Here is a 26,019-nt window from a genome sequence, read left to right on the forward strand (position 1 = left end):
TTTGTCTAGTATCTTTTCTGCACCACGCCAGTTAAAAGATGTTCTAGATGTCCTCACTCCCTTGTAACCAAACTAAACCTTCAATTGTCACTGTGTCAGGAAAGGGTTAAGGTTCATTAGGACATGGCAATAATTATAGTGAGGGTTGTTCTGTGTTGGGTACGATAGTGATATAACCAAGTTCCTCTGAATTTAGGATTAACTGTGATTCCCAACACAAAATTAGACTCACCCAAATTTTTCACAGACCAACACTGTCTTTGTCAGGAAACCAGCGCTTATGTATCATCCATTCCCTGACAAAGACTGGAGATGGTCAGTCAAAAATTTGGGTAAGTCCAAAAACTAACCAGATTCCTGTATGTTCCTCAGTTGGACAGCTACGGTCCCCCTGTGGTGATTGACAATGGTACAGGCCTGTGTAAGGCAGGCTTCAGCACAGATGACATGCCCAGAGCCGTGTTCCCTGCCATGGTGGGCAGGCCACATTATAAGGTTGGTACAGTTCACATATATTTTCATACAAAAATCGCAAGTCCTACTCATCATCAAAAATGGGAGACTGTTCATGAGGCAATGCCACAATATAATATAGGCTTGGTGCAACTAGTTATATAGTACTAGTTATATAGTACTGTTTGTCAACTTCCCGGTTTGCAACTGTAGGACGTGATGTCTGGGAGATACCAAGACACGTACGTGGGGGACGCAGCCCAGAACCTGAGGGGTGTGCTGGTGTTGAAGTACCCTGTGGAACACGGGATAGTCACGGACTGGGACGACATGGAGAAGGTGAGTGGAAATGGGCTTTATGACAACACCAAGTCTAATGTCAGATTGCTGAAACAAAACAACATGGGCAAAAAAGCCAGATGTTTCTCACAAAGAAGAGAGTCTGAGATGAATTTAGAGGAAATCAGAATTAGAATTAGATGATCATGATGAAACATGGTTACTGTTTGCAAACAGATTTTGGGAGCATGCCCTGGTGAACCAGCTACGTGTGGAGCCAGAGAACCACCCCCTGTTCCTGACAGAGGCTGCCATGAACCCCCGTCGGCACAGAGAGCGCATGATGCAGATCGTCTTTGAGAATTTCCACATCCCGTACTTCTACGTGGCTGTCCAGGCGGTGATGTCCCTGTATGCCACAGGCAGGACTACAGGTCTGGATGCGATGTATTGTGCTCATGTCAGTCTTCTAGTTAGCATAGCTTGAACTTAGGGCTTACTATACAATGTTGCTTGGATTCCTATGCATAAGGGTGTTTCTTTCTTGGGAGAACCCTGTTACCTAGCACTAATCTCAAGACTGAGGCTGTAAGAGGGCAAAAGTTGTCCCTCAGTATCTCAGAGATTGTGAATACACTGTATCAACATTTTCAGGGGAGGATGCCATACTTTTGTGTTATGTCATACTGTTACTGTACTTGTTCTAATACTTCGTAATTTGCTTCTACAGGTGTGGTGTTTGACTCGGGTGATGGTGTGAGCCACACAGTTCCTATCTATGAGGGCTACTCTCTCCCCCATGCTGTACACAGGCTAAACCTGGCTGGAAGGGACCTGACCAGTTATCTTATGCGGGTAGGTACAGCACCTCACATATAGCAGACTATGGCCTGTGATTGTGAGTTGATCAGTGAGGTTGCCTACTTGTCTGTAACAATTGTCCGTACAATGAATTTTGTAAAAACAACATTGAGAAAGTCATATTCTGCTAGGATCCGATCAGAGGAGCTAACTGAACCTAGAATAGGATGGTCTTTAGGCTACTCCGAACCCAGTGCCGATCTTGGTAGTGAAGCAGTTCAAAGAAAGACTCTTTGTAAGTGTCAAACATCAGAAGGTTTTAGAAATACATGGAGGGAGTAGGGAAAAACAAGAAGCCATATTAAGTACTGCTTTTGTCTCCCTCTAGATTTTGAAAGAACGCGGCCACTCCTTTGTGACGAGTGCTGAGCATGAGATTGTGCGGGACATGAAGGAGAAGCTGTGCTACGTAGCCACGGACTTTAGAACAGAGACTGAGAAGGCTGAGAGTTCCCCTGACTGTGAACAGGTGTATGTCCTACCTGATGGACACTCTGTAGTGCTGAGCAGTGAAAGGTTCAGGTAGGCAGACAATGCATTGTCATTACATGTACTGTTAGTAGTACTAGTAGTATCCAGTCTTTGATTATACTGCTGCAGGGGTCCCTGGCACAGGGGCACCTATAAAATCATAGCCTGATAGTTGAAATAACAATTTGTAAACAAACAAAAGGATGTCCAGGCAGCTAAAATCAAAATATGCAAGACCAATGCCCTGCACGGAAGAAAGCAGATCCACGGAAAAGATCTTTGCAACTCGGACAGAACTGAATAAGCTTACAGGTGTCTTATATGGCAGAGATTGTCATTCTTGTACAGGACTGTTTAGACATAGCTGATGCTGAAGGGCTAATGCAAATTAGAACAATGTAGGCCATATACCTATATAGTTCCTGACTGTTTTGTACAGGTGTGGAGAGGTGCTGTTCGATCCCTCGCTGGTCGGTAAGGAACACGGCGGGATTCAGTACGCCGTCCACGACAGTGTGATGCAGTGTGACATGGACCTACGCAGGGAGCTGTTCAGCAACATTGTCCTCTCAGGTAATCTCAATTTGGTACCAGGTCCTTTGGCACCAAGACATTTCAAAGTTGCAGTATTAGAATTTAGACTCTTTTGCAGGCGGCTGTATACATCCCTTGAATATAAAGGCTAATTTAATTCTTCATTTTACACGTCTTTGCAAACATGTGCCCAAAGGCTAATATACTACTGTAGGCAGATAAGATACTGTAAGTGTATGGACTAAAACCTATAACCTTTGCCCCTCTCCAGGAGGAACCACCCTGTTCCCAGGCCTGCCAGAGAGGCTGGAGAGTGAGCTGGGTTCCCTCCTCCCGTCCAGCCTGGCTCGGAGCGTGCGGGTCGTCCAGCCACAGGACAGGAAGTACCTGGTGTGGAAGGGCGGGGCTGTCCTGGCCAGTATGGACCAGTTCAAGCAGGCCTGGATCTCACAACAGGAGTACGACGAGATCGGACCTGGGGTGGTTCACAGGAAGTGCTTCTCATGAAAGAGACATTTATTTTCGCAGTAGGTTGCTTTCCACAGTCTTTACTATGGCCTCTTCACTACAAATTCTTGCCACTGCAAATATGCATTTCCAATGTACTACCACAGTACTACAGTATATTAGCTGCAAAGTTCAGAAAGTTCAGGAGGAACTTAGCCTGCATTTTTCTGTAATGTTACTTGCAGTCAGAAAACTGTAGCTTGCAACATAATGAAATTGTCTTCTATGTGCAGCTTTTGTACCAAATTTCAATCAATTTTGTTTTTTTAGATACATTTACTGTAGCATCATGAAAGAACACAGTGCTTTAATTCATTGATTTAATATCTATCTATGTATCAATATATAACAGAATATTTATCTTCTTAACCAAGCATTGCTGTGAACAATTTGTACCAAAAGAATAGTGACATTTGTACAGGCTTGTAGAATATTTTAGGTAAATTCAAGCATTCCAACTACATTTTCTGTCTGTATAACTACTATAAGATAGACATCCTGCAATAACTGTAACCAGTTGAAAAGACCTGGTATGTCACAGATGTTAAAATAGAGTGATGGAAAGAAATGAGTTACATGTAGAGCTTTGTTACATGTACAGTGTATGTATGATGGTAGTTAATAAATGTGCAAGCATAGACAAAGTTTCTTATTGTTCAAAAAGTCTACCTCACACATTAGGTTTTATCTGCCTATAAAAAAAAGGAACATATGCTTTATACACAGAGATGTGTAGGACATGAATCTACATGAAGGCCAACCACTCATACATAATGTGTGCTGTAGAATTTACAGGAAAGGGTATTGCTAACATCTTTAAGCAAACTAGCACCAGTTAGTGAAAATTATACTCTTGAGAATTTTAAAGGAAATTGTTACTTCTCAAGTGTAATGTGTCCATGAAAGTTTACTCTTTGAAATGTGAAAATGTCTGTACTGTACCAAGCAAATGCTAGTTCACTGATCATGGCCATATCATATGCAATACAAAATGTATTGAAAATTCAGTGAACTTGTATACAGATGTAGATGAGTATGTTGGTCTCTACTTTGACAAGTTAGTCGTCGAAATGACTTGTATTCATTTCATATAGAAAGTTGGAGGAGATAAAGCCTGAAAATTATGTTTCAGAAGATTTTTTCTATACATGTATATGAAAGAGACTAACTGAAAAGTGATGGAGATGGGTTCATCTATAATGTAAAATATAAGGAAGTAGCTGAAAACTAAAAATGTGTGCATTAGAAAAAGAATTTTCCTGACTTTCCTTTCACTTCTTGAATGGAACAGTTAACTGTCCCTAGCCACAAGAGTGAAACTAGTTAGCCATAATTATGCTATTAAGAATTGTAACCTAGATAAAGAGTGAAGATTTATATAAGAATGTTCAGAGACAATCCTTATAATCACTGTTGTCATTGTAAGTAGATACTATAATCTGAGAGATATAACGTTACTGTTATCAGGTGCCGTACTTGAAGCAGTGCAGTATTTGCCAAAATGATTTTATTAGATAATGACAAGATGTTGAAATAATGTTTCATGTTGGCATCATCATAGAGTATGGTTGATTGTTCATTAACAAAAAGTTACCATGTAATGTTAAACAAGATGGGCATATATTTTGTTATAACCTTATATCATAAGAAGCATATGTTGTAACCAATGTTGTTAACTGCAATATTATTGGCAAGAATGTGTTTCTTAATGAAGCAACTGTTTTCTGTGTTTTTATTTGGCTACATCGATACTACGCTTCTAATAGCCCAAATCCACAGGTCAGGCCACAAAGGAGGCCTGATCAACCTCTGACAGCGAGAGATTGTGTAACACAGGAAAAAAGTGGCATTTGCCTTGTGGTAACATGAATATCTACCATCTAAATACAGATCCAGCCACACCTTAATGAGTTATTGAACATTCTTATAAAAATCAATGCACTTGTAAAAGCATTCATGGAATTTTCAGATTGATCACAGTTCTGTAAAATTTCACCAATGATGCAAATAACAATGTTAACGTTAACATGTATTTTGATACACTTCTTGTGTGGGTAGGTTTCAACAGAATATTAAAGTGCAATTTTGGGCCCTCAAGAGGCTTTCTATGGTACTGCAACAGAAATTCCAGTTTTGATGTCTCGCATGATCTAGACATGATTTTTTGGTGGCAGAAAAGAAGTGAAATTGATTTGGGCACCCTAGCAGTTTTTGGGGGAACTGCAGGGGCCTTTTTGTTGAAGACTAGAAGAGGGTACTAACTCAAGAGGGGATGAATGTGTATTCATGAATGTTGGAATGTAGGCCTAGGTATGTCTGTGGATAAGCTATAGCTGTTAAGCATAATCAAGGATTGCTTATGCACACCAGGACTAATTTGCATAATACATGAGGAATCTTATGGTTAACATTAGTTACGTCCCTATGTAATTCTAGAGACTGAATCTGGGTTCTGTCCAGCAAGTAAGCCTCCCCACATAATGTATCCTAACCAATCACTGGTTGCAGGGTCTACTGAAACTGAATGAGATACATTTGTATGTAGTGAAAAGCCATGACCTCACTTGACCTCACATGGATCGCCTGCCTTCCCGAACTTTGGTACGATACTTCCCACAATGCTTTAGTGCTGGGACCGTGCGAGACCACCAGTCAGCTGACAAAATGGGGGACTTGGTGTGGAGTTTGAAGAACGGGGATATAGACCTTGTCAAAGCTGCTATCGACCAACCGGTAGGCTAACAATCATTGGAATCGCCATTCGAAGAATGCATTATGCTTTAGCTTTTGAGATAGCTGCATGATCGTGCATGAGATGTGAAGCCGGCGAGCCGAAAGCTGCTTCCGGTAAAAAAAACCTCAGAAGTCACCACACCCAGGCCCAGTCTTGTCCGGTTTGGTGTAAAAAATGTAGCATCTAGATCGAATGTTGTGTGTTTGACTTTGCCACAGACGCTATTAATTTATGCTCAAGATATGACGAATATTATTGTTCATCAGAAAAAAAATAGAATGCACCAGACATCAGTCTGGCATTGACCAGTGCCTGATCACTAAAACACCGTTACCAGTATTTAGTAGTGTCAATCACTTACAGAAAACACCGTGGTTGCGTTTAACGCAAACAAGCAAACATTTGTGTCCATCATGGTCAACCAGTGTTAACCACAGTGACACAGTCTGAGAGCTGCTCAAAAGTCACAAACAAAACTCTAACTAAGTCTAACTAGCATGATGAAGTGTTACATGTACCACTGCCCCCACCCCACCCCCTCCCCTCCCTATCAGCACTAGTGGTGGCTTACAATAAATGCTGGTAGGACATAAATCAAGAAGCCAAATCCAATCTATAGCCAGCACTATGATATACTTGAACAATCAACTTCTGTCCTTGCTACATGTAACGTTATATTCGCCCAAGGAGATGATATAACGTCCTTGGTTTAACAAGATCACGAACTTGCAATTGTCACAAACTTGCAAATAAACTTAACAAACAAACAAACAATGGTAATCTTCCCAGGGTTTTGACGTGAACTCGGAGATTGGAGGCCGCATGCCCATTCATTATGCAGCAGATTACGGGCAATTGGACATCATCAAGGTCCTCCTGGAGAAAGGTGCAGATGTGAATGTAAGTATCCACCCAGCTGGGCATGCTTAGGGGATCTCAGGTGAAGAAGTGAGAACCCAAGTCTTTTGCTAGGTCTAATAGGGGTACATTTACAATAGATTGTCTAGAAATTTGAATGCTTCATTATTTTGAGTCTAGAATCTGAAATGCACGCCAGAAGCATACAGTACAGTTCAGTACAATACTGATACATATGTATTATGATACAGGCATAGTGATATCATAGCTCATACGACAGCAATCAAAATGCCATGGTTTGGTGTTAATATTACATAACTGTCATAGATGCCAAATCCAAAAAAAATTCAACACACTTCACTTTGGACTGCATGGCTTTATTCAGGTGTACATGTATATGGTATGGATATATGGAAGTTGCTGTTTCTTCACTGTAGAAGCAAGACAAACATGGAATCTCGGCAGTCCTGGCAGCTATATGGGAAGGTCACACTGAGTGTGTCAAGTATCTGCTGGAAAAGGTGAGCTTTCATATAATTAAGACCTGTAATCTTAACCTCCTTGAAGGGGGTGTGTTTGTCTGTGCATGCATATGTGATGTGTTGTGTGTGTGTGTGTGTGTGTGTGTGTGTGTGTGTGTGTGTGTGTGTGTGTGTGTTTCTGCATACACTGTACTTACTTTGGCATGCAACACTCATGAAAGTATGGATGAATGCAGTTGAATTGTTTTGGCCTTAGACAAGATAACAGAACTTTATTTCTGGATGCATAATGATTATATATGTACCCAATAGTATTGACTACTGACCTTTACCTATAGGGGGCCAGGAAAGATGGTAAAGCACCTGATGGGACCACATATCTGGACTGTGCGGAGAGAGAGGACATCAAGAGTTTGTTGAGATGAAGATCTAATACAAGTCAGTCTTCACACCTTTGTAAGTATCTTACTAAAAAAAACTTTGTTTAAGCATATAAAAGAGTTGTTCAGTGTACCTCTTCAGTAACTGATTAAAGATAGTGGATGCTTTCTGATAGTGGATACAATGATACATGTACTTTCTTAAGAGAATTTACCCAGTTTCTCGATTTATTCTGTATCACACTACCTGGATGTCTAACCTTCATCAAGGTTGTTTTTTTTTCCTACAGTGTCATCCACCAGCAAATCACCAACAGTCATTCAAGACTCCAGTCTTTAATAGTCCACCAACCACATGTACTGCCTGCTACTATATGTTTTTTCCTTCAAGATTTGCCTTGCAGAAAACTTCTGTTTATAGAGAACATGCAAAAACGTGCTATCTGGTGCTGTGTACATTTGAAACAAAAAGTTCAGAAACTCAAGAGGCAAGATTGTCTGACCCAATTATTATGAGTACAAAATTACATTGTACCAGTATGCTACAATGATAATGAGCAGCATGCTACTTGCATGAACTATTTTGTAAGAGATAAGAGTACCCTGCAAGTAAGAACCTACTGTGATGTTTAATTTCAAATTAAGGTGTGTAGCCTCATTAACAGGCTCTATGAGTCAGGCTTTCTTGCGCTAATGATCTTTTTGTCTGGTGGCATGTCAGTTCAATTTCTACTAGGTTGATGTGCGCCATCTTCATAAAAGAACCTCCATGCCTCCAGAACGTGACAACATGGTGGCCCATAACACCCAGCATTAGGTATTTTACCAGCATTTCAGTTTTTCTATCTGCAAGTTGTAGATAACAGCTGGGCAGGTGATAACATGTTGGTGAGAATGAATGTGCTTCATGTCCAACATGGTTATTTCACTCTGGTTTAGAGAGAGCTCTACTGTCTGTACCTGTACCTATGCTTAATGAAGTACACATGTAGAGAGAACAACAATAAAACATGCCGGCTGAGATGTGTATGATGCTTTTCCTACTATAGATAATAAAGTAACTTTTACTGCTTGATACTGACTTGTCAGCTTGTTTTTGTGTCACAAGAGTTAATTAGATGTGGCAGGGCTATTTCCTAATCAAGTACTAAGTAGTCACACCTTATGAAAAACAAGGAGAGCAGGTGTATACTAAGGTATGATATATACAAATGTATATAGAAGAAAATGGGTCCACACATTTATCCACAGTGTTATTTTGATTCGACTAACAGCACAGACTAAAAATAGTCAAATCTAGCCAACTGGGGAGAATGATTTGCCAGGGGATATTAGCCACCAAAGAATGAATTTCCTGCTTCCGAGTAGAAATGTTACCATATATAGGACCTTATACCACGGCTCACTCTGGCCAATTACTGAGCCTATTTTTGCTGAATTCTACATCCTGACATGTCCAGTGACATCCGTCACTCCTTTTTCACTCGGTTCGTTTAGCAAGGAGGTTAGGATGCTTTTAACCTTGATTTTCGAAGAATGATGATCCATCACATTATTTGTAAACATCCGATAACGCAATCTCCGTATCTTATCCAGTGTGTCTATGAGCAGGCATGGCAATGTGTGCGGCGGTGTATCAAAGGACACCAGACGTCACGACAACTTTAAAATTTAATCCCCGATCACAGCCGTGTAGCGTGAGGACGAGGCGGAGTGATTAGAGTTTCTGTGCTGACAGGCGTTCGTATCGTCACGAACGTGTAAACAAGCCGCCCCCAGTTGTAGAGGGGCACCTGGACTCCTGGAGTGATGTAAGCTACTGGATACTGCTTATAAATTAGTTCACTGGTCTCATTTATTCAATATTGACGATGGTAAAATCCTACCGCTGGTAGATATCAGTGACTAGTATTTAGATATCGCCGTCCGGATCTGTATACTGTAACAGAAAGTACTAGTACATGTACATGTATACGGACTTGCTAATTGGTTGAATGAAGCAAGAGTGTGAAATGGTAATGGGGTTATTACTAAATCATGACCCAATGTCTTACACGTGAACGTTTGTTATCCTCTCGCTCGAGCCTCCCAAGTTCGTTTCAGGAAGGGAGAGATTAGCCGTGCAAGCGCCACGTGCCTTGGATTTGGAAGCTTAGGGATATTAAACAATAAGAAAAGCTTATCAGTATGCAAATGTATCGTATTTCTCATGTCTACTCGAGCTCGTGCAAATCCACTTTTCGCCAGCATGAATTTTGTCGAACTTGTGCTAAAAAGATGAGGCAGCGGACATCGCGCCTTGGGTGTCAATTTGTAATGCCTTATCACACTTCTGGGGGAGTGTAGAGTGGGAACGAGATGAATACGTCATTGGTTGGAATACTCTCGAACCCAAAATTTCCACTAAACTATAAACCAAGGACGTCCTCGAGTAAACAGCGGCGGCTGAAAATTGTAAAATTTGGCCAAATTGGGGGGAAAGGGTTGCCATGGGCCAGCATATATTTCTCTTGGCTGCAGGTATAGGGAAATGTTACACATTACACACGACATTCTACCATCCATAACCCTTCAGGAAGGAATGGTGAATGTCAACCTTTTACACCAGTTATCACTTGGTTAGAATCTACCAGCCCATGTCTGTTGTTGGACGTGGGCTTGTGTTTGCATCCGATGGTGAAATTGTCGCTGATTGTAATGTAGCTGTTAGATTCACGGGACAGCGAGAGGGTGATGACAGTAAATAAGACACACAGCTCTGGATGTGTTTTTACTGTATAGTTTAACGAAAAAAGTGTTCTGATTGAAAGATATCTCTTATCTCTTTTATTCCTAAAAGAATAAACGTTTTGTGTTGATACGAAACTGTTTTTATCGCTTCTTGTTCAACCAAGGAGCTTTAAATTTTTAAGAGTGCAATGTGTAGATCTATCGGGCGATCAAAAGAAATCGGAAACGTGAATTTTGCAGCAGGAACAAAGGGCAGTTGGACTCACATGAAGGTGAAAGATCAGGATCAAAGCAGCCGTGCGCATGCACACACAGGTGCGAAGAACGGAACATGTCATCTCCAAGCAGATGTATGGTGTGGTTTTTCTTACGCGCGTTTTTGGCATATTCTACGGCTTTCTTGGTCTCTCTCAGACTCCAATATGTGTAGAAATTGCAATATTGGCGAAGTAAACGGAATCATATGCCAGATATTGCATATTGCAAATTGTAAATCTATGGCCTGCTAACTACTTATGCCTAGGAGGTTGGTAGAGACCACGTCTTTCTAATGAGGTTATAGGTCTTTCCAGAGACATGATACATGTGTATAATGTCCTTGGTCTTTCTATTCTGGTACTACGCGGTTTTATCTCCCAATTGAATTACTCCCACGTTACAGGTACAAAATGTAATAAGATCAGGTCTCTACTTGTTGCTAAGGAAGTGGAATGAATATATATCTAATCCAATTTTTCCGTACACGTTTAAAGAAATCCCGCGCCACGTGCTGGTAAGACATGTAAGAAAGCAGTTTGAATATTCAAACCTTGTCGCTATTTACATGGAGGTAAAATTTACCTCCATGCTATTTATGAACGGAGCTGGTGTTGTGTTTGCCCCCAGATCACATGTAAACGCTAACGCGTGGGTCAGCCTTCTTTAATTCAATGACGTCTCTCTAATTTACTTGTTACGTTTGTGAAGAAACGCCGCCTCTTTAGATCCTGGGAGGCTGGTTCACACCTTCTGTATAAATGGTTGATATCAGAGTAAACAAAATGGTGGACTTCTGTTTTAACACGTTCACTGGGAGGGCATGACAGGCGGTGTCTTTGATGACCGGCACATAGTGGCAAAATTACAACAACTGTTTACAGTCAGACTCGGTTTTTCAGAAAATGATCAAAATGCAACGATTCTCCTATCGTGTGCATTAGTGCTTCATGCAGAACCCGTTAAAATTGAAGAGACCAAGTTAATTTTCGTATTGAAATGTATTTTTCATGGCAAAGTTATGTTCTGACACATGGGCAGAACTTAAACATCAAGAGTAGGGTCTGATAGAATTGATCATAATCCGATAATGCAAAGGCGAAGGCGTAATCGTTGTAATTCAATTTTTGTGTGTTCTGTACCAGTCGTTACAACCCTAGCTATTTAACTACAAAAGATCAAGTATTTCTCGTAAAAGTACGATACGGCCAGAGATGTACTAGTACATGTAGCCAAACCTCCTTGGAATAATGCAAGACATTGGCCTAAAAAGCCTTGCACAGTGCTAGTTTTCGGCAGAAATGTCATTTCTGTCACCTGGCTGCTAACGGGACACTCGGCTGTCTTGTTGCTGTTCTTCATGCCAATCAAAGGTACCTTAGCGGCGGTTCACACTTCTGTCTCACCGCAACTGAAATTGAAATTAGTATGAAGTAGCACCGACCCTCTAAACAGCCAGACACGCGAGTCATCAGTCGAACTTGTCATGTGCGGCACCAGAGCATTTATAATCTTGCACCTTTCCTGAGATCTTCATTCAGACTCCGCCAAGTGCTCGGTGAGGATGGAAGTTTCTGCTGCTGCCCCGATCTTTCCACACACGCCCTTTGCTTCTCTTCCCTTTGGCCGGCTGCCACTACACTATGGTCCGCCGGCTCCCTACGGCCTGCCCTGGCCCTGCCCGACACCGACGTGCTTTCACCCGGGACTGTCCCCTCTGGTCAAGCCCAGTGAACTTCCCGTCTTCTACCCCAGGATTAACTTCGGGCTCCCCGCCTCCAGTGGGAAACCGTCTCCACCGACAGCCGACACTCATCCTGTCCAGCCCAGAGTCGCGTCCTTCGGACCCATCCCCGGGCTCCTGCCGACGGCCAGGGACCGACGCGTCCAGAACAGTCCCTCGGGCTCCGACAGGACGTCCCCCCGGGTACCGTCCACGTCACCTTCGCTGGAGAAGACCGTGAGCGACCGAGCCGAGTTCCGCCTGACCAAAGACAAGTCCGTGTCTAGAGAAGTGGACATCAGCGGTGGCAAGAGGAAGAGACCGGAGAAGAAGTTCCCCTGTCCGTTCTGTACGGTGTGCTGCGCCAACAACGGACAGCTGAAAGGGCACTTACGGGTTCATACTGGTGAGACTATGATGTTTTTCTTCCACATGTTATAATTGCAATGTTTCGAAGATGCCAGCTATTACTGAAATAGGTTTCCCGAAATATACGTACTATAGTATAGGGAAACAGCACCAAAGGACCGTACAAATTTTCAAGGACTGGAAAGTTTGATTGCCGGCGATGTAAATGATGCAGATTGACGCAACATTGAATACGACGATAATCAACATGAAAACCTCACAAATGGACTGTTTTTGCAGTTTGTATTGTTTTGTTTTATGAGAAATCTGTGAAGCCCTTTCTCGTTCTATTTTTCTCTATCGTGGTTTACCTTTGTCTGGTACAAGTATCGTTTTGACGATTGCCCTTGAGTAGAGTCAACTTCCTTTCGCTTCCTTACACATGTGTCAATAATGTACATATGTATAATGTATATCTAAGCGCATCGAAGGTATAGATTTCTCTGTTGCATTTAGATATTCGACTAAATCAATGACATCTGCATTCCTCCAGGTGAGCGGCCGTACCCGTGTGACCACCCCGGCTGCGGACGCGCCTTCGCCCGGAACGAGGAGCTGACCAGACACCGCCGGATCCACACCGGGGTCCGCCCCTATCCCTGCACGGAGTGCGGCAAGGCCTTCGGCCGGAAGGACCACCTGACCAAGCACGCCAAGACGCACCTGAAGGGCGCCGAGAGGAGGGCGCTACTGCGGAGGGACCAGGTGACCTGCAAGGCCAGTGGGTCGGAGAGAACGGCGCTTCTGACAGTCTGCTGACCAGTCGCGACGCTTGGGTGTCTTTAGCCCGTATGTTCGGACGACTCTAACGACGCAAAAGTGATTTGATTTGATTTGATTTAATCAAGGACGTTTTATCTTACGTCATTGATAACATCATTGATAACGTCATTGATCTAAGGACGTTTTATCTTACGTCATTGATAACATCATTGATAACGTCATTGATCTAATGATTGTCATCTACAGTAACTATACCTCATTGAAGATGTAATCACAATCACAAGGTGTAAATTTGAGTTTATTATGGGAAGCAACAGTTGTATTTATTTGAACATGTATGTTGGCTCCTCCCAAAGTTATAGTACAAGTGGTAAGGAGTAAAAGCCTGTGCAAAGCTAGGCTTTAAGAAAGAAATCTTACAGAGTAAGAGACACGTGTAATGTTTCGCTCTAAGCTGAATATGTCCCCGCCATGGATGAGTTTTTCTCAATTTCTGTTGCATACTTCCTGAATGCTGGCAAAGCCATGACGGGAATGTTACGTATACTGTGTTTGTTTATATCAATTCAGGCACGGTGATCCAGAATACAACGTATGTTTGATTGTTTGTTGCCAATGATCATGTTTGTGTTACCAGAAATGTGCAATAAACTTGCTTGATATTTTGTAAAACCGTCTGGTAGTTGCTTTATTTGGGGATATTCTATTTTAGGATTACAGGTAATCTCCAAGCAGATCATACGGTGGTAAGGCAGTATCCATTTTGCCAGAGGAGTGTCCATTAGCCACCACTTCGGTGTAATGGTCACTTCTCCGACCCAATGGATACTGCCTTACCACCGTATGATCTGCTTGGAAGATTACAGGGGCGTCCGACCGTGTGCGGAGTCTGGTGATTTGAGTAAATAAGAGAACTGGAGTTGTCCTAATTATTGGTAGCTAGCAACATATGGTTCCTAAATACAATTGTTGGAACCATATGAATGGCATCATCATGTTTAATTACTCTTTTCTCATAATTTCGTTCATCAATTTACATGTATACAATGGTAATAGCTACAAAAACGTTCGTTAGTGCCAACAAAAATACATGTATACTAATAATCTCGTCTAGCCAAATTATTGGTGAATTACGTCTCCGTATTTACTGAACCACACATGTTTGCGCTTGGTGCTGACGTAAGTTTGAAGTTATGATCATGGTAATAAACATATACTAAAAGCGCAACGGTTTAGCCACTTTAGAATAGTTTCGAGTCAAGTTCAACGTTCACCCGCCCCTGACAGCCTTACCTTCGGTCCTCCTAAATTTGCCGTCAAGCGTGACCAGGATCCTTGTTGACCTGCAACATTGTTCAGAAGATTTGGACAGTTTGTAGGCCGGAGAGGTCACACAGGATGGAAACTATGCAGCAGTTCTGAAACCTGGCTGGCCCGCCGCGCGCTGCAGGCATGTGGTTAATTAAGGGTGCTCGGCCCCTATATACCGGGTATTAACCCGCAGTGATAGATCATGGGATCAACCTGAGATCCTGTCTTTCAGCACAAATCGTTGGCGTTCTTGGCGAGGTCAGTCAAACTCTACAGGCAAAGTCACCTTACACTCTGATTCTAGTCTCCTTATAACTTATCCTGATGTCACTGCTGAAAGCAACCGCAAGTGTATGTTATTGTATTTGTTCAGCCTTTACTGCTGGTGTGTAGTCTTCACTGCTGGTAAAATCAACCGTATACGAGCGTAGTAACTTAAAATAACCCTTCGATGTTACAAGATTTCAATGTTTCCAATTGGTTCCTGTGGTTCTTGTGTTGCCATTCGTTTAACCAGAACAGACGATGTTGTTTTTACAAAATTGCCATGATGTTACAACATATGGACCTCAGTAACCTGTGGGTCCTGATCTAGTCCAGTGATCGAGAGTGCTGGGTTGATAGTTCTTGAGCCTGCCAATTATTTTGTCATTAGAACTTTCCACTGGGTGTAAATATAGTACAGTCGTGGTTACAAAAGTGAAACTCAGTCGGGATGCCAGTACAAATGTACTTACTAACCATGCCTTCCCAGTGGCGTATGAATATTATGTCTACTACTAGTAGTAGAATGCGGCAAAAATCGGCTGAATAAATGAGGAGTGAGCCGTGGGGTAAGGGTAACATTTCCCCATCAATGCACAGGCAAATGAAACACGAACGTACAACTTCCCTGGCAAATCATTCCTTCTATTGGACTACAGGTAGTATTTCAAGCCCGCGTTGTGGGTTACAGTGTCCAGACCGTCTGGACAACCTGGCAGATTGTCCAGTCCCGTTACCTCGCCTAGTACTACACTACCCGCGTGTGCTGCTCTGCCTGCCTGAGCTGATCCGTGCTGAGTGACTTGAGCGAGCCATGTGGGACAGACCACTGGGCCGGTGTAGATAACCTTCAGCCCTGTGGGCGGTAATGATTTTCCAACTTTCTGACCAAGAAGCACCGCTCGGACAGACTTGGACCTCTGATCCCAGCCGACCCTGGCCCTTCTCCCACGGTCTGTCCTTCACTCCCAGCACGATTACTAATTTCACTTCGGAAAATCCTTTTATGTAAAGCCCTTGGTGTAGCAATGAAGAATTTCCAAGCCATTATGTCCCCCCACGGGACGGTCTGTGGGCTCATGTCGCCTCCTCCCACCTACTCTCCGGGCAGAGGTTAGGCTTGTTTTAGGCAAATTTGGGACAAATTTCGGGCTTTTTAATACTTAATCAGCATTTACATACTGAATTCTATAGAGAAGAGCTGACAAAACAGAAAGCCCTACAAATATCCTCTGCTTTAGTGCTTGGAGACTTGGAAAGTTCTGCCCGCCAGCATTAGCGAGGCTGGGACAGGAGCGTGTACGGGGGCTCAGGTGGGAGTGACACTGAGGGGGAAACACTCTCACGCCCAGACCGAGAACCTGTATAAACGATTCTTATCCCTGAGCGATCCGATCCACTCCACAGAGACGGTACAAACAGACCCGCTCTCCTTCCCAGATCCTTCAGGACCTCCAGCCTTTCTAACCCGGCATTTGGCGGACATCTGGCGGATGGTGTGGACGAGTGGCTGAATGTTGCCCCGTCAGTGACCGGGTCTGCCAGCGGACTATTTACCACATAGTTTAATATAGCCTGGATGCCAGACTGTTCCGGGGCCACATGCCCTTGCAGGCAAATTGCTGATGGACCCTCTATGGCCGGCTTACTCCCCGACCCTGGCCAGTTCACATTCCTTTTTAGGCCGATTTGTACCACCGTACGGTACAATGGCATTGCAACCTGCAAAGGAGTCTGGTGGAGACTACTGGTATCACCCCTGTCCTTCGGGAGAGCCCGTGTCCTTGGTCCTATATATAATGTTATTGGTCTTTGCAATGCGGTATGAAAACGACACTTTCAGATTCAGTTTGTTGCTTTATGCATCCATTATATATCCATCGTTGGCACCGATCCGAGCCCGGCGTTCTCATGTAATAACAATTGTTGTTTTTTGCCGCTTACATTTCAACATGGGTAAGCGCAACCCGGGTCGCGAAAGCCGAAACATATGTGGGAGGTCAAGTGGTACAACTTCTACAATGGTTGGACCATTTTCTGACATCTTTTTTAATAAAGAAAATAGAAATTGTTCCTTTGGCTTTTATAATACATGTATATTAACTATGCCTTGATCTCAGTATCATGACTGGTGGATGGCCGTCGGTATACCATGGAGTCTAACATGTAGTCTTATACACGAAGAACTGACTGAGAATGATCGAGAGAAACTATGAGGATGATCCTGTTGTTCCCAGGAATACGCACACTCCTTCATATACATACTAGTAATTCTCGGTGGGGCAATGTGCACGGCGGCGTCAGAGCCGGCAGTTCATGTCACAGTGTTATGGAGAGTACGTCCTTACCTAACATAGGTGCGAACAACTAGACATGTGAAATACATGTATATGTATCTGGTGATTGCCATTGCCGTATGCTGGTTACCTGACTACTGTGACTGTGAAGGTTCAATCATGGAGGTTATAGTATAACCTCCTTGATTGAACCCCCACAGTAGTATAATAAGTTCATGATCCACTATAACCTCTTTGGTTCAATCAAGGACATATCTAGCTGCCTATAATGTCCTAGGTTCGATCAAGGAGTGATTTTAACGTCCTTCAATTTACAGTGTAACATGTACTAGTAGTTCTTGCTTCTACCATGCACTACCTAGTCGTCCGAGTATATGTTAGATCATGTTTAATAGACGTGTTTATGACGTCACTATCTATGCATTTTGTTAGGCTTTTTATTTTCAAATTTTGTCAGCTTTTCTATCGAAGAAACGCTGACAAAAGAGAAGCCCAACCAAACACCTTAAAAATTTAAAGCAATATATAACGTTCATATCATTATATCCTTGAGGCAAGGCAGTAAGTCAATGCTATTACATTGCACCTCTACTTAGGGAGCGCCTTCTACCCAATTTTTGTTGTCTGTTCTTCCTCGGTTTTTATCGTAGGTCATCTCGAGCTCACCAGTTCGGCCAATGACGCGAAGTCTTGCTGGTTTTGCCCGACTGTGTCCCTCCGACCAGCTATTACCAATGGAGAAAAGCCAAACTGACTGTCAACTCTGATAGTCTCTATCTGTTTCCAATAGCAGTGCGGTTTGAAAATAGACTTTTTCATTAACCCAAAGTGACTGCACATTTATAAACATGTCAAGCCAAGAGATCCTGCAAGTTTCTTCCTGCTTTTTGCCTTCACCTTGTCCTATCCTCATCTCGAAGGTCGGGGACTTCCAGCAACAGCTTATTTACCCAAGGACCTGGTTTTACCGTACTCAAACATGTATAGCCTCTTTCGCAGACTTCTTGGGGTGACAGCAGGGGCGCTGACCAGTATGCGATTTTTTACTCGAGGTCCTCCAGTGCGCCAGAGGCCGAGGGTGTCATGTCGCAGATGGAGCCTCCCTCCGCGACGTAACTCCCCTAGCCCGTGAAAAAAATCGTTTGTCTCTTCATTCTTAAGATTTTGAAAGATCTTTTCCCTATGGCGTGAAATAAAGAAAATGTCAACTAAACAGATAATAAGCCAGATGTACCGCATGGGGCGCCGCTGGAAATCAATTGTTCGCACCTAACGCAAACTTGTCGTCTGGACGCGAAAGTACGTTTGCATTTAGAGGCGGGTCGCTAATGCCGTTAGAGGAGTGTCGTGCCGTGCATATTACTGGTCTCTTCCCGGCCGCCTTTTGTGATGATGATCATGAGGAGGGCATACCAGGGGGGCGGTGTCTTCTTCCCATGAAGTTCTCTGTGACATGGCGGCGTCATATCAGTGTCAAGTTCCCGCGGCGGCCTTCATCTATTCCCAGGCCTACTCCATTAATTAGCCTCTGATTAGAACTAGCCCCCATATTTTCTTCCAACTAAAATACTTCCCGTTTAAGGTCCATCAGTCCGCACCGGAAGAATACTTTTGGACAACAAAAAAAGAGGGCGCGGTTTTTCATGTACGGTTTTACGTCGACTTCTGTTCCCACTTAGAGGTTCCTTGGTGAGGGAAACCGTTTAAAGTCGTACCCGGCATTGAATTGATTATTCACTAATTAAAAGCGTGACACAGGGTCCTGATGAGTAAACCAGACGGGCCTTTCCTGTTCCGTTCAGTCGAGCTCTCAGCCTGACTTCCTCGGGTTCAAGACTCGAAGCTCATGTGTTGGCAGGTTTATCTTTGTGGGGACCAAAATTTTATGACACTAGCAGAAGCGTGTGTTCCGTCCAAACAGCTCTCTTGTAGAGCCTGTTGACTGTTGCGGACAGTTGTTGTGTCGTGTCTCTTTCTCAGGCTCACGCCCCGGCCTGGTGCCGGGTAGTTGGTCATCCAATCTGTGGACAATGACCACAAAGACTTCCGATGGTTGTTTTCGCGCCCCTCCCCCAGCCCGGCGGCTTCAAAGCGACCGGCCCCGCTACTGATATTCAAATGTTCATGATTGAAGACACAGACACGCCGAGCGACCAGACACATGGGCCATCACTCCTATCTGGTCAGGCGCATCACTAGGGCATATGTTTCTTGTTCTGCTCTTGTGACCTCAGCTCAGAACACCACCGTCGCCTGGCCAGGATGGAAGTGTCCGCCCTCGCTCCGCATCTTCCGTACTCCGTCTTCCGTCCTCATCCTCTCAGCAGACAGGCCGTCCTCAGCGGTCCCTACGGCCTGCCCTGGCCCTGCCCGGCACCGACGTGTTTCCACCCGGGACTGTCCCCTCTGGTCAAGCCCAGTGAACTTCCCGTCTTCTACCCCAGGATTAACTTCGGGCTCCCCGCCTCCAGTGGGAAACCGTCTCCACCGACAGCCGACACTCATCCTGTCCAGCCCAGAGTCGCGTCCTTCGGACCCATCCCCGGGCTCCTGCCGACGGCCAGGGACCGACGCGTCCAGAACAGTCCCTCGGGCTCCGACAGGACGTCCCCCCGGGTACCGTCCACGTCACCTTCGCTGGAGAAGACCGTGAGTGACCGTGCCGAGTTCCGCCTGACCAAAGACAAGTCCGTGTCTAGAGAAGTGGACATCAGCGGCGGCAAGAGGAAGAGACCGGAGAAGAAGTTCCCCTGTCCGTTCTGTACGGTGTGTTGCGCCAACAACGGACAGCTGAAAGGGCACTTACGGGTCCATACTGGTGAGTTCCTACAAATATAACTTTTATTTATTATTTATTTATTTATTGGTTTGGCTGGTACACAAGACAGCCAGGGCAGCCCAACTAGCTAAAAGCTATTACTTTTATTCCTGTCCCTCTACATAGTCATCACTGCAACTGTATTTTTGGTCCAAAATAAGCATGAAATTCAGTACACTTTTGAACATTTAGATGTAGATTGTTATACTTTCTCTCAAAATTATATACTGTTTACACTACGGAAAGAAAAAAAGTACGGTGCTAGTGTAGAGACCATAACTGTTACTAACTGTTGTCACAAAAAGGTGTATCAAGTGTCTACAGCATGTGTGTAACTAGTTTCCCAGTGTCAGGAAAGCGCCGAGGGTACACATAAAAAGACTTGGCAAACTGGTGCGATGTACTCTGTCACGGGGGAATGCGTCACAGCGAAACGCTACTTGACTCGGAATCATTTCAAATTCGAAAGCTAGGAGAGCCACGCTGAATAATAATGTATACGCACAGTACGACATTAGTCTGTGTTTTTAGATTTGTTTGGATGAAATATATATGAGACACTTTTGATGAGTCGATGAAGTGAACCAAAGCGGCAAAAGGCTACTTCGAAGGTGTGTGCACTTTACAAAAGGTTCGTTTTAAATTTAGTGGTTTGTTTCGTTCAGTCAATAGACTATAATAGTCTACATAGCCCCGTTAATCCAATTGTGCCCTTGAGTCGGACTTGACGACCACAAACGACTAACAGACAGTTGGTGTGTGATTCGTGTGTGCGGACGACTCCTCACTCCTCAGAGCTAGGAGTTACTGGTCTATCTGACAACCCTGCCTTTCTCTGGCTCTGTTCGTACATGTACAGTTCCTTCTAGAAGCCAGCACAGAAGAGACGACGGGGTGTTGACTGAGAGTGTCTTATCTCCGAGGGGCTTGAGGTTCCAGTTTGGGGACGTGTTCAGTCTGTCATGTCGCGTGCTCGGCGTCACGATCCCGGTAATTGGTTCTTCATGGAAGCCGGGGACAAGTCGAGCTTGGCCCAGGTCCCCATCGCGATAAGAAAAATAAACTTTAAATCTTATGTGGCTCTCATGTTTAGCGTGCCAACTGGCCTTGTCAGGTGCAGTTTTCTCACACAAAATTGAAGCTATTTGGGGTCGCTTCGTTGCCGGGTCGCGGAAGTTAAAATGGACATATTCTGGTACGGTGCATAGACTCTCTTGCAGCTTGTTCGAATTTCCTTTGACACCTTTTCTTTAAATCATACCGGCTTCAATCTAGCTTCAATCCCCTGACAACCTCACGTACAGCTAGATAAAGGGCCGGACGATCATTCGTCTGGAGTTGATAAGAAAATAATGAAGAGAAATTGATGGTACCAGAAATGCCAAAAACAACGATTAAGCTACCTCGATGGGAAGAAAGATAAAACGTACAGTTCGACACTAAAGCTCTTGTGAAATATTGAGGAGGACCGGTGACTATTGTTGTAGGTCGATGGAACAAGTGTTCTGAATTCTCTGCCTTGTCACATCGTCACCCTGGGTGCAGCGGGTTAGGTCTCTACCACACTGCAATTGGTTGCTGGAAAATAGTAGAAATATTTGGCTAAATAGACTGGATAATATGATGTCTATGTCTATCACCGGCTAACTCCTCTGGCAAATCACTTCCCAGCAGCCCATTGGAGTCTGTTAGAGGCTAGCAGCGGGTCGACAATGCCGTACTTGAGGAAACAACACGAGGAAACAAAAAAGGCACTCTTGGTCCGGAAACAATTGCATAGAATACAGGGGCGCGACAGGCAGGCTACCGTTTGTTAATAGTTTCCAATATCCACAAGTCGACTGCCCCGGCTTCCTAACGATGCCGCGGGAAGGCGCGAATGTCGGACCCGTCGGGGGTTTGAGGAGGTTTGACAGGGATGGAGGGATAGGGCTGGGAATGCCCTTTACTGTCTTTCATTAAAAAGATTTGGGTTTCCGTGACCCGCGATAATCTGTTTTGGTCGGAACGCTGAGAATGGCGGTGGGAGGCCGGCGGAGTTGTCCCAGATAAGATAGTTACGTGAGGGGGAGCACTCCGTCCAGCCGGGCCGCCTGCGACCTGGGACTGACCTCGGGGCAAGTGCCCCAGATCAGGTCGGGTTTAGTTGACGACTTGAGGTAATCTAACTTTTCAACAAACTCACGGGGGAGTCAACTTAGATTGCATTGCAGGGGTATACGTAGGAAGTTGCGGGAATGAAAAGTTAGTACTAAGTGCTGAGACGAGGGAGCTTCAGTCAGTATGCCGATGTACGCCAGAGTGTTGACGTGCCCTGCCGTTCACCCGTGGCGGAGAGGGAGGGCGCTAGGGGCGGGAGGGCCAGACTTACCTGGTGACTCAGGAGTCAGCGCGGAAAAAAGTGCCAACCAAGGGCTGGGTGATTGACAGGTGCGCTGGCAGATTCAGGGCGCGAGTCAAGAACAGAAGCTACCGACTACTTGTGATGGAGAAATTGATTGTGCCCAAAAAGCTCCATATCGAAAACTGCTTTAACTCAAAAAGTAGGTGGATCAAATCAAGGTATAATTGTACCGCTCCAAATGACATGTTCATGATGTTGTGTGGCTTGAATGTTGACGTTTATCTAGGCTAGGCTATGATGGAAAGTGTGGACAGTGGCTCAGGGCGGACAGAGGGCGGGCTGCCTACGGGCTGCCCACACGGTCTCACGCCACCGGCGACCTTTGGGGGTCCACGGTCACCGCTTATAGGGCTATAAAGTTAACAACCTTTCATGTCCCGAAGGACGTATGTGTGCGTCTTAACTTGTTACTTCCAGATTAAACTTAAGACAAATGTACGGAAAAATCCAAGTTATGCAATAGTGCGCTGGACTGGCTTTGTAATTCCCATGTATCGTGAACAGTTGGCTCTGATGTTGTCCCACTTTTCCGCCACTACATTTCCTTCTGGTGTCATTAATACTCAGCAGGCGAATGGCTCCGCATCAATTATGGACCAGACGCAACCACATACAGACAAAAGATCATACCCGAAAAAATGACGCGTTGGGAGCGCCTATGATGACTGATATTCTTACGCACCGTCACTAATAACTTTGTGTTATATAGACAGAGCTCCGCTGAGATTTCTACTGGAATTCCTGTGTTTCAGAACACAGCGATTTATCACATATCCCTACTGCGAGAAAACACCGTGATTTACAATAAAGTGATCCGGAGCAGGTGTGTGGGGATTGTAGCTCAGGATGTTTCCGACACACGCTGTGCCTGGGCCGATGCCATGGGGAGAAATCTCCTACAGCAGCTGTAAACTATCCTTTCTGTCAACTTAATTGAGCCAATCTGGTTTGGCGAGCTGCCACGTCTCGGTGCCGAATGAACTTCGGAAGCCAATTTCTCATCTACCTGTTTGGTCCACACTGTGGACCGTCTGCTGTAGATGGTGATCGCTGAACGACCAAAATTTGATGTGATAATTGATTTTATAACTGGAATGCTTGTATAAACAATAGGTTTTTGGATAAGAAAACGTCACGGTTTTAAAGATGACCTCTTTTTAAATCTCCTTAGATACACCGTACATTTCCTAATAAAGCAACAATTGTTGTCCTCCAGGAGAGCGGCCGTACCCGTGTGACCACCCCGGCTGCGGACGCGCCTTCGCCCGGAACGAGGAGCTGACCAGACACCGCCGGATCCACACCGGGGTCCGCCCCTACCCCTGCACGGAGTGCGGCAAGGCCTTCAGCCGGAAGGACCACCTGACCAAGCACGCCAAGACGCACCTGAAGGGCGCCGAGAGGAGGGCGCTACTGCGGAGGGACCCGGTGACCAGTGGGTCGGACGCACTCACACGACACACCTGGACGACCCACGGTGTACAGAGGAAGTCACACTGACACTGATGTCGTCATAGACTTTGTAAATTTATTCCAAATGAGAATTGTCGGTGACTGGCGTACATCCACTGTAAAGATGGGAGAAAAGATCGTGCTTGCTCGTAACTTGCCATGCCAATAAGATTTTGAGGAGATATATTACCAATATTCTTATTTTGAATCACATGTGAATTACGACCAGCAGAGATGGTGTTAAAATTTTAGACAATTTGTAAAATAGAACAAGAATCCAGTGTACAGGAGACCGAGTGTAACTACATTTAAAGATGGTTTATGTAAATAAATAAATATGTATTTGTAATCAATAAATGATTCAGATTTGACATCTTTTTTGTGTCTCTAGTGGCAGCACCCCACCCAAGAATACTGCAGCTACATATAATATCATATGCCCTGTGAAAACTGGCAAGACACTTATGAAGTCCTTTCGATGATGAAAATAATCCTGGTTTAAAGGGTATCTTAAACTGCAGTGAGTGAAGCAGAATTCTTGCAATGATCTTAGATTGGCAATAAAATGCCTGTAACATAGAGCACATTGGCAATACTACAATGTTTGGATTTAAAGCCAGAACCGTTACTAAATTAAATTCTGAGTCAAGAACACTATCTACACATGACTTCCTTGCCATCAATAAATTCCTCAAGATGAGGAAACACATCAACAAGCACACATTCACACAGCAGTGTCTAGACAGGCCTGCAACTTTTGGACATAGCTGCCAATTATCCACAAATTCCATGCCTTTCCAAACCAGTACCTTATGTATCTAATTGTGGACTGTCTTACAAATTGTTCCACTATCTTACTTGTAGTCAGACACACATAATACAACACTTCTAGACAGCATTATTTATGATTCTAGGGCTTCTGAATATGCCCTATAGTCTAAAAATATCCTGGGACTCTGTAGGGAGTATATACTAGTAAGTCACATCCATATGCCTAGGTTTCCCTATATGTGAATGCTGTAACCAAGCCAATAGTATTGACTTGTTGCCACGGTCGGTCAGTTAAGTGCATAGTTGAACTGGTTGCCAAACTTGTCATTATAGCGTCTCTGGTCCAGCTTGTTCATTTCAGCTGCAACCCTCTTGACTGAACCACTGGAAATAAAAACATAACGCAATAAGCAACAAAGTAAATACTAATACTAGAGTTCCCCGATCTCATACCTTCGCCAAATGATGTTAATCTTTATGACTGACAAATTATAGATTAGATTAGTCCCCCGTGATTTAAGAAATAGCAACCTAATTTTCATGAATTATATAATTTTATCATAATCTCAACCAAAAGACAGTTTTATATTAACAAACAATGCATTCTAGCATTTCCTAATAAATTATGCAAATGAGGTCTGATTTGAATAAATTATGTTTAATGATGTTCACCTCAATTTAACTTTCAAATACCACAAGTATGAAATTGCAGGCAGTTACCATTACATAATTATAAAATTTTCTCATTAATTATGCAAATTAAATCATTATTAACATAATCAATATCTTCCTGTGTTTCTCTCGTTGTCAATTACCAATGTCACAAGCTTCAATTGTCCTATCATGGAATGCAGCTGATTTATGGAATTTCCCCATAAATTATGCAAATTACATCCATATTTGCATAATTGTCACATAATTATATCAAGCATCACGTAAGCTACCTACATACCAAAAATCACGACGATCCGTCAACCGGTTCTTGAGTTATCCCCTTTTGAATATTTTCAAGAAAATATCCCTGCAGTTCCAGAGCAAGCCGCTAGGGGGCCTAAACTCACGTCACTTCTTCCCCAGCACAAGAGCTACCTACCATCTAAATTTCATCACCATAGCATGTCTAGATCATGAGATATCAAAACCGGAAGTTCAGCTGCAGTACCATAACAAGCCGCTAGGGGGTCCAAAATCTAATCATTTTGAGGTCTCATCAAGACCTACCCACCTACCAAGTATCAAGACAATCCATCAAGGCCTTCTCAAGTTATCGTGTTACAGACAGACAGACAGACAGACACACACAC

At 43.9% G+C, this 26,019-nt stretch overlaps 3 protein-coding genes across 3 annotated transcripts in view; all 3 read left to right on the forward strand.

Moving 5' to 3' along the window:
• Nucleotides 1-5,716: 5,716 nt before the first annotated feature.
• LOC109479078 (myotrophin-like) lies at nt 5,717-8,634 on the forward strand. Its single transcript, XM_019780959.1, has 5 exons — nt 5,717-5,838; nt 6,629-6,739; nt 7,135-7,218; nt 7,518-7,635; nt 7,850-8,634. Exons 1-4 carry the CDS (start codon nt 5,770-5,772, stop codon nt 7,602-7,604), a joined length of 351 nt encoding a protein of 116 aa, XP_019636518.1. The 5' UTR covers nt 5,717-5,769; the 3' UTR covers nt 7,605-7,635; nt 7,850-8,634.
• Nucleotides 8,635-11,862: 3,228 nt separating this feature from the next.
• On the forward strand, nt 11,863-13,550 carry LOC109478788 (Krueppel-like factor 16). The gene is made up of 2 exons (XM_019780589.1): nt 11,863-12,673; nt 13,169-13,550. Exons 1-2 carry the CDS (start codon nt 12,109-12,111, stop codon nt 13,432-13,434), a joined length of 831 nt encoding a protein of 276 aa, XP_019636148.1. The 5' UTR covers nt 11,863-12,108; the 3' UTR covers nt 13,435-13,550.
• A 5,869-nt stretch (nt 13,551-19,419) lies between these two features.
• LOC109478034 (zinc finger protein 629-like) overlaps nt 19,420-26,019 on the forward strand; it is a 7,138-nt gene continuing 538 nt past the window's right edge. The window contains exons 1-2 of the mRNA XM_019779492.1: nt 19,420-20,088; nt 23,709-23,987. Coding sequence (XP_019635051.1) covers nt 19,533-20,088; nt 23,709-23,987 — 835 coding nt within the window. The 5' untranslated portion in view covers nt 19,420-19,532. The remainder of the gene's footprint in view (nt 20,089-23,708; nt 23,988-26,019) is intronic.

This window comes from Branchiostoma belcheri, unplaced genomic scaffold (genome assembly GCF_001625305.1).
Source record: "Branchiostoma belcheri isolate BF01 breed outbred unplaced genomic scaffold, Haploidv18h27 scaffold106, whole genome shotgun sequence".
Classification (NCBI taxonomy): domain Eukaryota; kingdom Metazoa; phylum Chordata; class Leptocardii; order Amphioxiformes; family Branchiostomatidae; genus Branchiostoma; species Branchiostoma belcheri.

Bases quoted from the DNA above. Each gene is read 5' to 3' on its own strand.
- LOC109479078 (XM_019780959.1), top strand. From the start codon at position 5,770: ATGGGGGACTTGGTGTGGAGTTTGAAGAACGGGGATATAGACCTTGTC. The intron at 6,740-7,134 runs GTAAGTATCCAC...TCTTCACTGTAG, and splicing joins AGAAAGGTGCAGATGTGAAT to AAGCAAGACAAACATGGAAT. The intron at 7,219-7,517 runs GTGAGCTTTCAT...CTTTACCTATAG, and splicing joins TCAAGTATCTGCTGGAAAAG to GGGGCCAGGAAAGATGGTAA.
- LOC109478788 (XM_019780589.1), top strand. From the start codon at position 12,109: ATGGAAGTTTCTGCTGCTGCCCCGATCTTTCCACACACGCCCTTTGCT. The intron at 12,674-13,168 runs GTGAGACTATGA...GCATTCCTCCAG, and splicing joins GCACTTACGGGTTCATACTG to GTGAGCGGCCGTACCCGTGT.